The sequence below is a fragment of the Sinohyriopsis cumingii genome, chromosome 15, assembly GCF_028554795.1.
Source record: "Sinohyriopsis cumingii isolate HCF-2022 chromosome 15, ASM2855479v2, whole genome shotgun sequence".
Lineage (NCBI taxonomy): Eukaryota > Metazoa > Mollusca > Bivalvia > Unionida > Unionidae > Sinohyriopsis > Sinohyriopsis cumingii.
The window spans coordinates 114,705,669-114,723,486 of record NC_142975.1 but is presented as its reverse complement, the minus strand read 5'-3'; the positions used below and the strand labels follow the sequence as shown (position 1 = coordinate 114,723,486).

The following is a 17,818-nucleotide window of genomic DNA, read 5'->3' as shown; positions in this document are numbered from 1 at the left end:
CACAAAACTCTGGTAAGTGTTTAAAATTTTATTTTTCATTAAATTACATAGTTTGCATGGGACAAAATTGATATAGAAAATGTAGACAGCATGTGCACTAACTCTCACTCAGGAAGCCATTAAGATGCTCTGGGGTTCAGCCTACAAACAGAAGGCAGGCTGCATATCAGGCTTAGTATGCAGGTCAGCAAGTACTTGCAGAAGGTCTATGGAGTCTATGGGAGAATGTAAAAAGTCAGTTATGCAAAATATGCAATTACGGGACATATTTCTATTGATACTTATTGGAAACTTTATTAGTGCAAAACTACAGGGGCCTGTATTGTCACTTAAACTAGTTTAACTGTCAGGCATACATTAGTATAAAATAATACAAGTATTATTTTATACAATTATCATAATACAATTATAATTGTTGTTGTTGTTGTTGTTGTGGGGTTTAACGTCATTTTTCAGCACACGATAGGCTATGCATGGTGGCCAGTATTAATGGTGAAGGAAGAACCCGGGAAAACCCCGGGAAAAACCACCGTCCCACGAGAAGCTACTGGCAAGCTTTCTCACATACCCACATTGGCCAAATCCTAGACTCGAACCCACGCAGACAGAGGTGAGATGGCAGTGATCCGTAACGGAGAGCACTTTAGACCACTCGGCCACTCGGGGCCCCACAATTATAATACAAGTATTATTTTATACTACATGTATGACTGACATTTATATTGTAATCAACGATATAAGCCCCTGTGCGTACAACAAAATGTTTACTAATAATTCACCCTTTCTGGCGCCTCAAATGAACTCGACAGATGCTGCATGCTGACCTACAGTGTATATGTAGAATAACACTTTAAAACCCAACAGACAGAAATTTATGCACAGCCCATGATCACTTAGCAAGGACAACACTGTATAGGAAGCGATGTTAATGTCCAGTATGAAACAGAAGACATCGACGTGCAGTATGGGAAGATTCAAGGATTATGAAGGACTGGTTCTTTGCAGAGAAAGAGTTAAGTTAGTTTATTTATTTCTTTTTACAATTTTCACATATGGAATGATCAAAGTGGATAACCCGAATCATTGACTTTATAAGTGTAAGCATACATTCGATAGTTTAAAAATAAGCCAAGGTTTTGCTTCAGATTTTACTTAAATATATAACTCAACCTCATGCTGCTAACAATTATTACACTACACGATCATTAAATACTTATTTACGCCTTCAACTGTGCAACCATGTATGGCTCCCCCTCCCCAATAATTCTGCTGGTGCCTTAATGAGGAGCACTTGCATTACCAATTCAAAAAATTAGTAACCCAGCCACTCAGAATTTTAAATCCTATCTGAATTTGGACAAACATAACTGTTCATTTTATTTTATTGCTGATTGGGTGGAGCAAGTTCAGCCCTGTCTGTCAAGTCTTTTGATTGGCAGATTTAAAATAAAGATTTAATTGGATAAGGATTACAGCTTTTCTTAATGCTTATACTTACACTAGGACTCTTGCCAACCAGATCTTTTCCCCATTTCAGTGCATTCTTTATGTTAAACTGCTTCAAGTTCATGAAATTTTAATCAACACAACAAAGTTAGCAATCATTTGAAAGAAATGCAAAACACTGACAGCAACAGAAAGAAGTCAGACAAAACCCCATTGCCATGCCAGAGGAAATTCCAACTCCAGTAAGGAGCAGGTAAACGATGCTTCAACTTTTTTGATGTAATACACATGATACATATGCATTTCTGACTCAAAAATTTGACCCCCCAACAGATTTATTTTTTAAGTTAAAAACTTGGAAACCAGATTTTGAATTTATTTATATACTGCAAATGTACATATTTTGGAAAAATTTCTACCAAACTTTTTGGAGAAATCTCCCTGCGGACTGTTCTAGAAGTAGAGATGTCAAAATTTTTGGAAATTTCTACTGGGTACCCATCAGTCCTAACAACTGGTTACCAGGGTACACGATCAAAAGGAAATTGTATTAAATGTGAACCTGAACTGCTTTGTTGTAGGTTCACATGTGCCAACCCTGAAAAGAGCTGTAAGCATAATTATTACTAATGAAAGTGGCAAAAAGCGTAATCCGAGCATAAAAAGAGTATATATTACATGCCAATATTCCAGAAAAATTCATCAAAAAATGTAAATGTAGTTAAAAAAATTGTTACAAATCGGCTAAATTCATGTGGATATTAGTAGTAAGGGACAAAAGAAATTGATAAATTATTTGTGCGTAACACTCACTTCGACTAATGGACAAGTCTACAGTAACTTTCGTGAATAGTTGTAAAGTACACAAAAGATAATTGTTGTATTATCCTCGACCTGCTACGATTCATCCCATTACAATGGTCTGGTGCAACATGTTTTAAAGTTTAACAAAATCATTCTTATCTAACATTTCTCAGTCAAATAACTTCCAGCAGTCACATTGATACATCCCATTTTTTGCGTCTTGTTTTTTTTGTGGTTATTTTTATGATATCTGGCGCCATTTATTTTCAATTTAGGCTGGTCTGCTATGTGTGTAGTATAATAATAGAATGAATCTAGGGCAAGTGGTTTCACATTCAAGAACCCATCTGTTTTCTTGGAACTGTTTGATGTAAAATTCATGCAGAAGTTACCACATATACACATGAATTTTTTTTCTATTTTTTATTTCAATGTTATTAACAAATGTTTTTCCTTTACATTTAAATATTTGACTAAAAAATTTCAGTATCTATAGTTGTCCATTTTGTTTATTTTTTTCCTAACATGGTATAAGAAGTGCATGTTACGGTTGCCAAGTTTTTGTGTTGACTTTGCCATGATAAAAAATATGTCTTGGGTTTCCCGCTAATAAATTGGTTTCGTAAACAATCATGTGAACAGCGGTGCCGACTTGAACAGCTAACACTCGCTCCAGGCCACAAACTGGAGACAAAAATGGCATTATTTAAACCGTACATTTATATTGTGTTTCTTTTATTTGAACTGTAGTAAGCATTCAAATTTTATTTTGTCAAATATTTTTTAATCCGTAGTTACTGTCACTGTTGACGAAAGGTACTGACCCAGTTAATGTCATCAGGATCTCAAAACAAGTGTGTTTAAGTCACGAGAAAATTGGCTCACAAAGCATAGACAGGCGCAAAGTTAGAACGATCAAGCTTGAAATATCATTGTTGATTCTTAAATAGGTTGCTCGAGAAAGGATTACATTATTATACAGAATACGTATGACAAGTAAATTGTAAGCAACCATAAGAGCCCATGTGATGATGAATAAATGCGTATATGACATGAGCCTCAAACTGTAATCATTAGTCTTTCTCGCTCTGAATTTTGAACACTTTTTTTAATGGGTACCAGATTGTTTGTTTTATTACCCGGGTTATTGTCAATGGGAGAACACCCGGGTACCCATTGGCATCTTTATCCAAAAGTAGTCAAATTTGGAAAATATGACATGACTTACAGGTATCTCGGCAATAGTGCAGTTTATGTTTGCTACTGAACTATGGTAGCTCTATTGGTAGAGCAGTTAGACACAGTCCATATTGGTAGAGCAGTTAGACACAGTCCAAGGGATGCATTTTTAGGCTCGGTTGACTGCCTAAGCCTGTACTTTGGCAGACAGTTGGTTCCTATTTTCACAGTGTGAAATAGACACTGTGTTAAAAGTGCCATCTAATCCAAACTACAATAATGTATTTTGCCTTGTCCTTGACAAATGAATCTACAAAAATCCACCTTACAGAATCTCTCAAATGCCGTGATTGGAAAAAAAACTTCTGCCAACTTTTTCATTTCCATTTCAGGTTTCATTTTTCAAGTTCAAAACAGAGCCTGCTATCTTCAAGTCAGTGGTCAACACAAAAGTGCACGGATTCAAAGAGAACAAGCTCCATGTGAAAATATTGTTGCAGACTGGCATATGAATGAGTATACATGATGAAATTCTGAAGCAGGTATGTCAATTACACATTTTGTTTGCTTTGAATTTTCTGGAACAGTGAAGAATGGTCTTCATGTGAAGCAAATTTCCAGCAGTATCTTTCATTAGGACCTTAAAGTTTGTAGAATAAATGTGATGTATTAATATAACAGGTACATACATACATACATACATACATGCACTAGTTGTCTTTTCTCTCGTGAGAAACCTTATTAAAAGATCACTAATTGAACTCAAATATGCTTATGATTACTAGATTTGAATATATCTTATTCTGTTTAATTCGTGAAAAGTTGTATGTATTCAATAAAAACTAAATACTATAGTTGTTTTTGTTGTTTTTGCTCATGTGAGCAAAATCTTGCTCATTAGCATGCCATTTTCACATGAGCAGACTTGCTCATGTTAACAATTCCTGCAGATGTGATTTTCTTATTAGAATCTATCTGCTCATGTGAGTTCTACCTAATTTGCATGTTAAAATGCATATGAGACTAACCAGAGTTAGATCTCACATGAGAATCTCATGTGCAGAAGCATAGCTGCCAACCTTCCAGGCTCAAAATTAGTGAAAATAGGGATAAAAAGTCATGAATTTGGACACGAATTAGTGAAAAATAAAATGACAATAACTCCATCCACTCTGACCACCAATACTACACTATATCAAGATCACAATATAAAACTAAACACTACATATATGCAGAAATATATCTGCATTTCTATTTATTATGGTATTCATAAACTTCACTTGTTCTTGTGGTTATTTACCAAGACATGAAACTGTGGCAGACTTGAACATCCTCAACTGCTTGATCGTAAATTTGTTTTCTAAACAGTTCAGTCTTCTTGCCTGCTGGTTGATCTTGGGACTAAAATTGCTGACAAATTTTCTGCAGCTAAGGAGGCCCTAAAGTCTGTCTTATTTTTCCTCACTAGAGTACTCTTTCGCTGTCACCGTTGCTGTGAGGAATCCACGAACTGCAGCACTTTTGGTCCTTCCACAGGAAAATTTGGATTGGAAGCAATTTTCAAGTCTGGGAACATTGATCGGAACAAATGTTTAGCCTGGTCTCCAGCTGATAAAGGTAGATTGTGTTCAACATGAAAACTCGCAAAAAATGCTTCAGCATTGGTAGCTTGCAGGTCTTCCACAGATGGCTTAAAATATTCCAGAGCTGAAATCTGCAAATTCTTAATTTTCCCAACTTCTACGTGTTTTCTGCAACCGATGTGCTTCCTCACATCGTCTCTGCAACCTAGCTACAATGTCGTAGCCTCAACTTGATTTGTTGTGGTTGAGGCTACGAATTGATCCCATATCACGTATATTCCAAATTAAACTTCACTTTTTGAGCAATACCTTTCTCTTTCCTTGGTGGTGAAGACATTTTCAAGATCTTACATGCGATGCTGAACGTTAACTCAGATCAGTCTTGGTGACGCATGCGTGTAGCAAAATTCTGGTTAGGTCCCAGTTTCTCTCAAAAGTATTTGTAAAACTACTCTTATACATATAGATTAAAATAGGCTAAAATGTTTGCTACCGGGCCAACTGTACTAATCGGCTCTAGTTCTAGTAATATCGTAACCAGCAGTACTGGACCGTTTCGGCAACTGGAATATCACGACTAGCGCTTAACGGAAAATCGCTTATTTATATTAAAGATTTAAAATAATTGAGAATTGGAAAATGCGTGAATTTTTTGGCTTGCGGCGTGAATTGCTGAAAAAGTCGTGAAATTCACGCCAAATTAGTGAGGGTTGGCAGCCATGCAGAAGGGTAGGCAGTTTTGGTGTGGGAAAACTATACTTGCAGCCAAAGCAGAAAAACATTTTTGATCACAGTCACAAAAAAGGGAAGAGTGAATATGTAATAAAAACATGGTAATTCTAATAGTATTTTCTCCCTACCATGTTCCATGTTGTTACAGCGTGAAGTTTCAAGCAAGTCCATGTCGGAACCAAAAACAGCCAGATAGACTCCAGTTCTCTCACGCTGCAACTCATGGTATGTGAGGCCTGAATCAATGATGCATTCATAAACAACTTCCAGGACATGACGCAGCATTGGGTTCATATGGTTTGCCTGCCAGAAAACAGTGAGACATACTTTCTTGAAGACAAATACCACCAGTATTATTAAACAATGATGATGCATTCTTAGTCCTAAAGAAAATGAAAAAAAATATATTTTAACTAAACAACACTTAATACTCGATCCTGATAAACATGGCTCTTTGTTTGCAACTTTAGCAAGACAGCAACAATTCTTTTTCAAATGCATACCCATACACTTAAAGGTCACCTGCCACCTATATTGTACAAACGTGTGATATTATTATAGTTATAAACAAAATGCATTGGTTATGTATGCACACCATAAAAATGTTTAATTAGACTTAAATCTCCGCTTCATAAAATAAAAAAATTATTTGGCAATCTCCATAAACAATCGGTAGTTTCCACGTGCCAAAACCAGATATGACGTACATTTATCCCGTCTATTCAACCTAGCCATTCATGTGCTTAATTTCCCCACGTAAATGTCTATGTGATATAGCATAAGATCATGCTTCTGTACAGCAAATATGGTGCACTGTACTGCATACGGATGTAACCAAAAGCATGATGATGGGGACAAAAGCTTTCTTTCTTTTTCCGAAAACCATGTTTACCAGAAAAAAGTGTTTTTAATCTGTGAGATCAAATAGGGGAGGGAAGGGAAAGTTGTATCATTTATGCCAGATTATAGTGAATTTGGCCCAAAGACGATTCGGCCCAACTCGAAATACAATTCGGCCAAACTATTATTTTCTTCAACAAAAACTAGATGCCATGTAAAATAGGTTTATGGGAAAAAAAACTAAATTTAAACAATTTTGATATTCTTTGAAAGAAAATAATCATACTTCGTAACGTACATATTTATGAGAGAAAACACAAACACATATCTTGCTTGTTCTAATTAAAATATTTATATACATTTTTTTGCTAACAAATATATGCATCTGCACAATGACATTCTCAATTTAAGTCTTCCGGTCAAATTATCAATAATCATTAATAAAACAAAAATATGTAACAGATAATATTCTACATAATACGTATACATTTTGCTACGGGTAGTGTACATGAGATATTATAACAAATATACTTAATTTTAGGCTTCATGTTGTAACACAGCTGCATACAATACATACTAGATTACACATGAGAGAGAGAGAGAGAATAATGTTGAGCATTTTGTCAGTATTTAGTTGCTGCAATATGAAGCTCTTACAAATTAATTTTATTGTTTGTTTTTATTTTTCAAGTTTGTCTTAGAGTTTGCGCACGTAAATTGAAAGCTTGTCATTACTGGTCAGTATCGTCAATCATATTTGCCCCATTAATCCGTACAAATTAGAAAGGAAACAATTTTGTGTTTAATTTGTGCCCCCCCCACACACACACACACTCACAGTACAAAATAAATTGATACACCTGTTTGAAAATAAAATGAAAGAAATTAACATTGCATTGTTATCATATATTCCTTCTTTTTTCATTATGCAAAAATTATTTTTTAAAAATATATATCCACGAACTCCGTATATGTAGCGGATGCCGGCTGGCATATGCATCCTTAGTGTAGTGTGTGCTGCTGATGTCAAATAACAAAATCGCAAATGAGACGAAAGTATCACCCGATTGCTTGAAGGCACCTGCCATTTACGCATGATAAGTTACTTATTGCAAACTGACCCAGATTGTATTTTATCCAGGTTAACTATAAGTCGGTATCTTGAAAACAAACAAAAAATCATTATTTTAAAATACATTCAATGTGAGTGCAAATAATAATCTTTTTGCTAGCATGGGTTACAAAAGTATTATTAAAGCAAGTTATTATTGTGTATAATATTTGCCCAGCAAACATCAATTATGATTACATACGGCAAACAAATAGAAGCCCGGGTGATAAACACAACTGGCATGGAGCAATAAACTCATTGTTTAAACTTACCGACAGGATATCAAATACATAGGTTATGTTATTACAATGCAAACCAATCCCGGAAAATTGACTTTGGTATCTTTTTAGGGAACCAATTTTTTCTTCTGAAGTCAGCAGACAAAAGGAAGTTAAGTTTGGTTCCTTTGGATTCTTTAAGTGTGCCGATTTCTTTCATCTTTTTTTTTTATAAAGTCTGCCAACAGGGAAGCCAGCATCGATTCTTTTTACATGTATTTACAGGAATTTTCAAAATAAATTGAAACAATGGAACAGTTTTGAAAGCGACACAATCTAGTGCATTGTGCAAGCATACCGATATAAGGCTGAACAGTAAATTAGTTTTCATTAGTTTCATTTAAAATATTCCCTATCCACAGTTTATAGGGTTTTATATTTCGACAACAAGAAGCATGTACTCTGTCTTGTAGGGATAAATGTACATCATTTCCAGTCGCGTCCTCTATAAGTGGGAAATCGTATCTAAGGGGAAGTAACAGCGTTGGATACTTCTATTTCAAGTAATTTAATTATTTCTTCTTTACTGTTGATAAAAACAATTTGTGCGAGCATAACCATTTTTAATCATGTAATGCAAATCTGATATAAACAGGAAAATGTTGGAGTATGGCCTGTGAGCTTTAACCCTTTACCTCATAGAGCATAGTGACAAAGTGCAGCACGCTATAAATAGAACACCTGTTACCTAGCAGACCGCATCCGCATAGGCATGCCTGTGAATTGTTAAGCAATGTAGTGGTGTTACGTTTAACAGCAGTTTTAACCATTTTACGTTTAAGGTAGACATCTATTATATATGGAAAAATTGAAGAGTAAAGTCCGATTGTTATAGCTGTGTAATTATTTTTCACACAAGAATATTTAATGTGCTTTAAAATCGAGAGAGAACTCATTCACCATCATGTCAGTGAGGCCGCGTGACCGACCGTAGCTGCCATTTCCCATACTCGAAATTTACACGTTTTTCGTCTGCGTCTACATCACCAAGTCATCTGAATTTGATAATCAATAAAAACTAATTTTGCTGCTTACATAAATATCATAACCTTTACCAAAGTTATTGAATCTTTTCATGGTTGAGATTCTACTCGTGGAAACTTCGTAAGTACAGAATGAAATCCTGCCTGTTAACTGTTAAGCAATTTAGTGTATGTTACGTTTAACAACAATTTTAACCATTTTACATTTTTGGTACACATATATTATATGTGGAAAAATTTTAGAGTAATGTCCAATTGTTATAGCTGTGTAATTATTTTCCACAGAAGAATTTTTTTATGTGCTTCGAAATCTTGAGAGAACTCGTTCACCGTCATGTCAGTGAGGCCGCGTGATCAACCGTAGTTGCCATTTCCGATACTCGAAATTTACAAGGTTTCCGTGTGCGTCTATATCACTAAGTCATCTGAATTTGATAATTTATAAAAACTAATTGCTGCCTACATTAATATCAGAGCCTTTACCTAATTTATTGAATCTTTCGTGGTTGTTATTCTAATCGTGAAAACTTCGTACGTACTGAATGAAATCCGCGGCTGCCATTTTGGAGAGTGGAGATTACGACCCAGTTACTTTAAATAGCAGATATCGACCAGTGCATGAATAGCGACCACGTGATCTGACGTAATTGTCATTCGCAGAAATGAATGTAGTATGTAATAGGGGGGTTTTCCCCAAAGGTGGTGCTACGAAAACTATCTCAAAATGGCTGATGTTTACAGCAGGCGTCAAAAGGCGTTTCTATGCGAATCTTGCAGAGGCGTCAAAAGGCGCTTCCATGCGAATGGAGTAGAGGCGTCCAAAGACGCTTGTATGAGGTAAAGGGTTAACTGTCTTTGCCACCACACAGAAGATAGACCTGTACAAGTAGTTCCATGGTGGTAATAACTCGTCAAGGGGAAAATTCAAGTTGGGTATGTGCATTTGCCTTTTCCTGACACTATGTGTGTGTGTGTGTCTATATATATATATATATATATATATATATATATATATATATATATATATATGTCATAGTGTTGTTAGACCAATTTATGCTGCATATAGAAATTTGTCTTTCATGCCCAATAAATGCATATATGCTTATCTCGTAGTTTCTACATTTTGACCCAGAGGCAAGATTCCTTGGGGTTTTGAAAGATCACAGGCATAACTTGGGGGGGGGCGCCTGCATTGAACATTTAAGTCTAAAACATGTTGGCACTTTTATCCCTGATAATACACACCAATTCTCAGACTCTGATGATGTACAGCACTTTGTTACTTGACATTTTAGGTAAACTCATCCCTACTCCCTTAGCTCTAGCTCCCCCACCCCATCCAAGTAAGGTCAAAATTTCATTAGGTGTTGGTACAACCTACAAAACAACTAACACCGACCAAAGTTGGAAGTGTGAAGCTTGAATTGTAAAGAAGAAATTCATGGATATAGATATATGGGTCTATCATGTGTGTGTGTGTGTGTGTGCGATTTGGATTTTTAATGTACCTGGGGCATCATACCATAGACATGTAGCATGATGTCCCACCCAGTCACATTATCCTGAAACCAGGCCAACCAGTCCTAACACTAACCTCTTAATGCTGAGCACCAAGCGAGGCAGATGTTAGTACCATTTTTGTAAGTCTTTGGCATGACTCTGCCGGGGATCAAACCCATGACCTCCCACATTCAAGGCAGACACTAGGCCACCAGAGCAGTCTATCATGAATAATGGAGCAAATATGCAACTAGCATGCTGCAAGTGAGCCAATAACAAAAATAATCTATTATGAATATGCAACTAACTAGAACTAATGACCCTAAAATGTCATAATTCTAAGTTGTTTTAATAATCTTCAACACGACCTTTGATTTCTGAACTTAAGACTAGACTTGACCATTCAAGGCATACTGATCTGTTCTTTCTTATGCAGTGATGTCTAATTATATTTCTTATGCAGCCATGTCAAATTATATTTCTTATACAGTCATGTCAAATTATATTTCTTATGCAGCCATGTCAAATTATATTTCTTATGCAGCCATGTCAAATTATATTTCTTATACAGTCATGTCAAATTATATTTCTTATGCAGCCATCATGTCAAATTATATTTCTTATACAGCCATGTCAAATTATATCTTATACAGCCTTATCAAATTATATTTCTTATACAGTCATGTCAAATTATATTTCTTATACAGCCATGTCAAATTATATCTTATACAGCCTTATCAAATTATATTTCTTATACAGTCATGTCAAATTATATTTCTTATACAGCCATGTCAAATTATATCTTATACAGCCTTATCAAATTATATTTCTTATACAGCCATGTCAAATTATATCTTATACAGCCATAACAAATTATATTTCTTATGCAGCCATGTCAAATTATATTTCTTATACAGCCATGTCAAATTATATTACTTATACAGTCATGTCAAATTATATTTCTTATACAGTCATGTCAAATTATATTACTTATACAGTCATGTCAAATTATATTACTTATACAGTCATGTCAAATTATATTTCTTATACAGCCATGTCAAATTATATCTTATACAGCCATAACAAATTATATTTCTTATGCAGCCATGTCAAATTATATTTCTTATACAGCCATGTCAAATTATATTTCTTATACAGTCATGTCAAATTATATTTCTTATACAGCCATGTCAAATTATATCTTATACAGCCATATCAAATTATATTTCTTATACAGCCATGTCAAATTATATTTCTTATACAGTCATGTCAAATTATATTTCTTATGCAGCCATGTCAAATTACATTTTTTATGCAGCCATGTCAAATTATATTTCTTATGCAGCCATGTCAAAATATATTTCTTATGCAGCCATGTCAAATTATATTTATTATACAGCCATGTCAAATTATATCTTATACAGCCATGTCAAATTATACTTCTTATACAGCCATGTCAAATTATATTTCTTATAGTCATGTCAAATTATATTTCTTATGCAGCCATGTCAAATTATATTTCTTATAGTCATGTCAAATTATATTTCTTATGCAGCCATGTCAAATTATATTTCTTATGCAGCCATGTCAAATTATATTTCTTATACAGTCATGTCAAATTATATTACTTATACAGCCATGTCAAATTATATTTCTTATACAGTCATGTCAAATTATATTTCTTATACAGCCATGTCAAATTATATTTCTTATACAGCCATGTCAAATTATATTTCTTATGCAGCCATGTCAAATTATATTTTTTATACAGCCATGTCAAGTCAAATTATATTTCTTATGCAGCCATGTCAAATTATATTTCTTATACAGCCATGTCAAATTATATTTCTTATGCAGCCATGTCAAATTATATTACTTATAAAGCCATGTCAAATTATATTTCTTATACAGCTATGTCAAATTATATTTCTTATACAGCCATGTCAAATTATATTTCTTGTACAGCCATGTCAAATTATATTTCTTATACAGCCATGTCAAATTATGTTACTTATACAGCCATGTCAAATTATATTTCTTATATAGCCATGTCAAATTATATTTGAGCTTTATTCCTAATCACTGAATGAAACAAAAAATGTAAAAACAAAGCAAGACTTCAAGATAGTCAAAAAGTAAATCAAAATAAATTCTTACCATCTATACTCACTTATACGTCAAAAATCCTGATCTGCTGTATCGCAATGCAGATCAGGGCCAATGTTGCTTGTTATACTGATTACTCCTAAGAAACTGCACAGATGTGCCTATAGATCTGGGTCTGTGCATTATCAAGTTTTCCTTGTCTTAAAAGCAAGTAAATATGATAGTATGCATGAAATCTCATCTGTCATCCCTACTATCTTCAAGTTTTTGGACCACATTATTATTCATTGCATGCAGCTCCGTGAGAAACCTATCTATAGAGTCAGTTGAAACTGTACTTGCATACAAAAGACAAAATAAACAATACTCAAAGTTAATGCATGTATGACAGTTTGTTATTACCTCAAACTCTGTTATCTGAAAGAATTTGGAGTCAAATTTGTCAATGTCATAGATGGTTCCAATGCATGGTGGCAGGCCATACACACCTGGTGGCCATCTAGTGGGACCAATTAGATCCACGCCAGACATCAAGTTCTCCCAAAACTCCTGCAATACACATCAGATTATTCTAAATAATAACAAATAAATAAATAATAATAGAGTACCATATATACTCACTTATGTGTAAAAATGCAAACAGATTCAGATCTGCTATCACATAATGTGCCAACAAACCTGGGTCTACGCAGTTTGTTAGGTGTACTCAGTAGAACAAATAATGCAGATCCTGATCTGCCTGAACACAATGTGATGATATATTACTATGTTGTTTGTAGATGGAATTAACTTACAAGTTAGTATATATGTAGTACAGCTATTATTATTATTAGCTTCTCGTGGGTCGGTGGTTCTTTCCGGGGTTTTCCCAGTTCTTCCTCCACCATTAATACTGGCCGCCATGTATAGCCTATCGTGTGCTGGAAAATGGCGTTAAACCCTACAACAACAACAGCAACTATTATTATCATTAATATTATTATCCAGTTTCAAATATTTCAAATGCCTAATGAACAGTGTTTCTTCTGAAGCTTGCTTTTGGAATGTACCTTGTTGTTGTTGTAGGGTTTAACACCATTTTTCAGCACAAGATGGGCTACACACGGTGGCCAGTATCAATGATGGAGGAAGAACCCGGGAAAACCCCAAAGGATCCACCAACCCATAAGAAGCTACCAGCAAGCTTTCTCACATACCCACGATGGCTGAGCCCAAGACTCAAACCTATGCAGACAGAGGTGAGATGGCAGTGATACATAACGGTGAGCGCTTTAGACCATTCAGGGCCACAGAATGTAATCTGTAAATAACTACTGCTTCTCTGACAATAACCAGAATTCCTAATATGGTCCAAACAATCAACTACAAACTAAAAATCTTTTTCTACATCACAAGCCATAAATTATTCATATTTTAAGAATTACATTATAAATAATTCATCTCAATTATTAATAAGTGATATTATTACAAAGTTTTGAAGGATAATATTCCAAGTTCATGATGGTATCTGCACATAGCAAAATCTAGAAAATTATGCCATAATATCTTCTCCAAAAAGGAAGAAAAAGTCTTTAACATTCTAGAAGAGAACTTGGAATACTTAGAATATCATGTCAAGACATATATCAAAGAAAATATTCTGACCCAAGGTAATACATGCATTACACATTATAACATGATATTTTGTAGCTACCTTCAAAATGGGACCAAAAAAATATTACTCTCTGAATATTAGATATCACTCAATTACCTCTGCATTTCTGGACATAGGAAGCCTACAGGCCAGACCTCCAATGTATGCTTTTGGTGCTCTATTCCCCATGGTAGTCATAGCTATCAAACTGCAACAATTCAATGTGTGTATCCCTAAAACCTGTTCCACACTTGTTTATTGGAGAATCTCGGATTTCTTCCTCAGGTTTTTACATCATTTCACCGAAAGCCATACAATACCTTTATATACAAAAGCAGGCATTGAAAGAACTATTATATTGTAACAAACTTAAAACAAGCAACAAATATAAATGCATTTAATTATAATCAAATTCAGTGACAAACACAAGTATAAATTCACTAACTTTATTATGTCAATATATAAATATAGATGTCTGTGTGTGTGTGTGTGTGTATGTGTATTCTGATTCCAAATATGCATATATTATGATAGAGTTCCACAATGAGGATTAGCTCCATACAACCGTGTCACTCTCTTTAAATAAGTCATTATTATTATTATTATTATTATTATCATCTCTCGCAGAGACTGACACTCCATTGTCCAAAATGAAATGCCAGGAACTCAAGCATTCACCAACTTTAGTTTGCACCAGCTCAACTACCTGATGCTTTTGTGAACAATGGTCTGGTAAATTTCAACGATGGACTTCTCAGCAAAAATTTAGATGAGCCAATAATAAGTATCTACGTTTTCATGTCCAAGAAAGGACTACATGCAGATGTAAACATAATAGGGATGAAAACAGCAACCCAACTAAGAAAGCTTCAGCATTTAATCAAACTATGTCCTTGGCCAAGTCATTACATCAGCCCCAGTTTTACACCTTGTGAACTCTGTCACAAACATCATAAAATCAACTCTTTCACCCAAAAATTGGCATGTGTGGAGCATGCTGCATGCAAAGACCATGTCAGATTGTTGGAAACTGAAAATATGGTCAATAACAACAAGCCGCTGACATTGACAAAATATTGCAGAAAGAGAATGAATCAATTTGCACTTATTTCAAGAATGAGTAGTACGCTGCAAAAGACAGCATGTCTATTAACAACTCTGAATCAATCAATGAGCTTTCTCAATCAAAAAAACACTATCACCACACGCCATCAATCTTCTTCTGAATTCATTAGTATCATGCCTGCAAAGCTGGAGAATACTCCAAGGCACCAGTAAACAATTGGAATAACTCTTGAAAAATCAACAAATCATGCAGCAAAAATGCATCTGATTTTCTTTATTTTTTATGTGACCAATGGGAAATCACATCCTCTGTGTCAAACAAAAGCTGAAAAATTTACCAGCCACTGATGATCTCACCATTACATCAAGACACCCAAGACATTTTAAGTTGAATGGATTAGATGCAAACAAAATCTACAGCAAAATGAAGTGGAGATTTGTCATATTTTCTTAAAGAAACTTGCCCTGTTTAGTTAAAAGCATTGTGTGATCCTTAGACTTATTTACATGTATTGGTGCCCTTAAGACTGCCAAAGATGCACTACATAAGAGACTCAGTATGTTCATACCTACAAGGCATCTCCAACACATCTTTGTGTACTCTGATTTATGATAAACAATTTACTGAGTACCCCATGCTATCATCTCAAGAGGTCCACTGAGTATGCTGGATGGCTACTGGGCACCCAGTGCTGACACCCCCAAGAGGTCCACCAAGTATGCTGGATGGCTGTGGGGCATGTCTAAGATAATGATCAACAATCAGCTGGGTCTTAGCATGTCTAAGGTTGAGACTTTATGGCAATTCAACCAATTCATCACACAAATTCATGTTCTTGCTGCACTTTGTGATGTCTTTAGAAAAATCAACACCTTTTGCCAGGGTTTGCTGGAAAGAGATTTGCCGTACATTACCATGATACAACATGTCGTCATGGATTTATTTATCGCTGGAATCCATGTGCTTCAGAAAATGTACCCTATTTTGGGCCACTTTATAACTACCTTCTCAGAGCTACACATGACAGTGGTCACCTCAAAGAGACAATTGAGGCACAAGTCATGTGACAATCCAAGAGATGTACAGTGTGTGTGTCTGTCTATATACGTATACACACACACACACATATGGAAAGATATGCAATAGATTGCCCGACCATGGGATTCTTTTAATATGGTTTGAACCTAACACTTCCCAAGAAAGTTGGTGACATGCCAGTCTCACAAAAATCATAAGGTCAAACAGACAGGTTTTGCTTCTGAACTCTCCATAAGTTTTTTATACCTGCCACATATGTGGGAATATGGCAGGTGAAGGGACTTATTTTCAGTACACAAACAAATCTTGTAATGCTGTTTACGAAAAAGACATTGTGCACATTTCCTTTTAAGATTATTTTTGCTTATTTTTCCCAAACTTTTGCTTCAATGTCAGAATGAATTACATCAATGCCGTCTCTCTCTCTCTCTCCCATCTTTTGTGAACAAACGAAATATATGAGCAATGTGGTGCACAAAATAGTGTACTATGAATGTCCTATTTTGGCCCACTCAAATCCAACCCGTGATTTTACAATGAAATGCAACACAATTTACACAACATGGGACATTAGGTGGGCGAACATAGGACTTACCAATTCATCGGCATGTTAATTTCACGTCGAAGTGGTCTGATTTTATGAAATGGTTTTGTATTCGTGAACAAGAATGAGCACAAAAACGTTGTACGAATGTATGGCCAACTGTATCTGGCAAACTGCCTTCTGTGTGCAACACAACGAACAGACTACTACATGATAATGGGACTTACGGAAGAACATGGGTAACATATGGACCTTACACATTAATGGCGGGGCTTAAATAATAACCAGCAATAACTAAATAACATAACAAAGATGTTCACTTTCGTGTCTACCTCAACTGCCCACTCACACGCCCACCCCCAACTAAACCGGCTGTGCCTAATTTTAAGTATACACTTATGAAAAATAAATGGTGTTTCCTTCAAACCTGGGCGGAAAGGTCTTTCATTCCAACTCAAAAATACTTCTGATATAATTAAAATAGGAAAATCACTTTCAAGCGATTCAAAACAACAACTCCTTGCCACCTACATCAATTTAAGTTGCGTCCCCGCTTACCACGTGCATGGCCTGTGAGGTTTCGGGATCTTTCAAAACTGAGCAATGAAACGTTGCCGGTCCGCAACAGAGACCTGCAAAACGACGAAGAAGAATAGCGTACAAATTATATATTGAATGATTCAATTTCAAATGCAAAGTTCCTTAAAAAGTGCTTGTCAACTTAAAACAATTCCAGTATATTCAAGATCTTTGCATTCTTGTTTATCATCTTATTCTTGGTAGTTATACATTGTGATGTTTCCTTTCTTGTGCGTTTCTCTCTCATTTGAATATAATAGCAACACACACACACTTCCGTTTTTATAGTATTCCACTACCCTTTTACTCACATTGTTGCGTACTTTGAAACACATATTTCAAATCAAATACAAGTTACGCTGCATATATCAATTATATTATGTACCTGGTCCTTTT

General features: G+C 35.1%; 1 protein-coding gene across 2 annotated transcripts in view; it reads right to left on the bottom strand.

Moving 5' to 3' along the window:
- The window catches only part of LOC149782530 (fatty acid synthase-like), a 207,642-nt gene extending 190,224 nt beyond the window's left edge, over nt 1-17,418 (bottom strand). Inside the window, exons 1-4 of one of the 2 annotated variants that reach the window (XM_089933967.1) lie at nt 17,375-17,418; nt 14,313-14,515; nt 12,965-13,111; nt 5,873-6,047 (exon numbers count right to left, since the gene is read on the bottom strand). In XM_089933967.1, coding sequence (XP_089790093.1) covers nt 5,873-6,047; nt 12,965-13,111; nt 14,313-14,393 — 403 coding nt within the window. In that variant the 5' untranslated portion in view covers nt 14,394-14,515; nt 17,375-17,418. The other variant, XM_089933968.1, reaches the window with a different exon arrangement.
- Nucleotides 17,419-17,818: the final 400 nt, after the last annotated feature.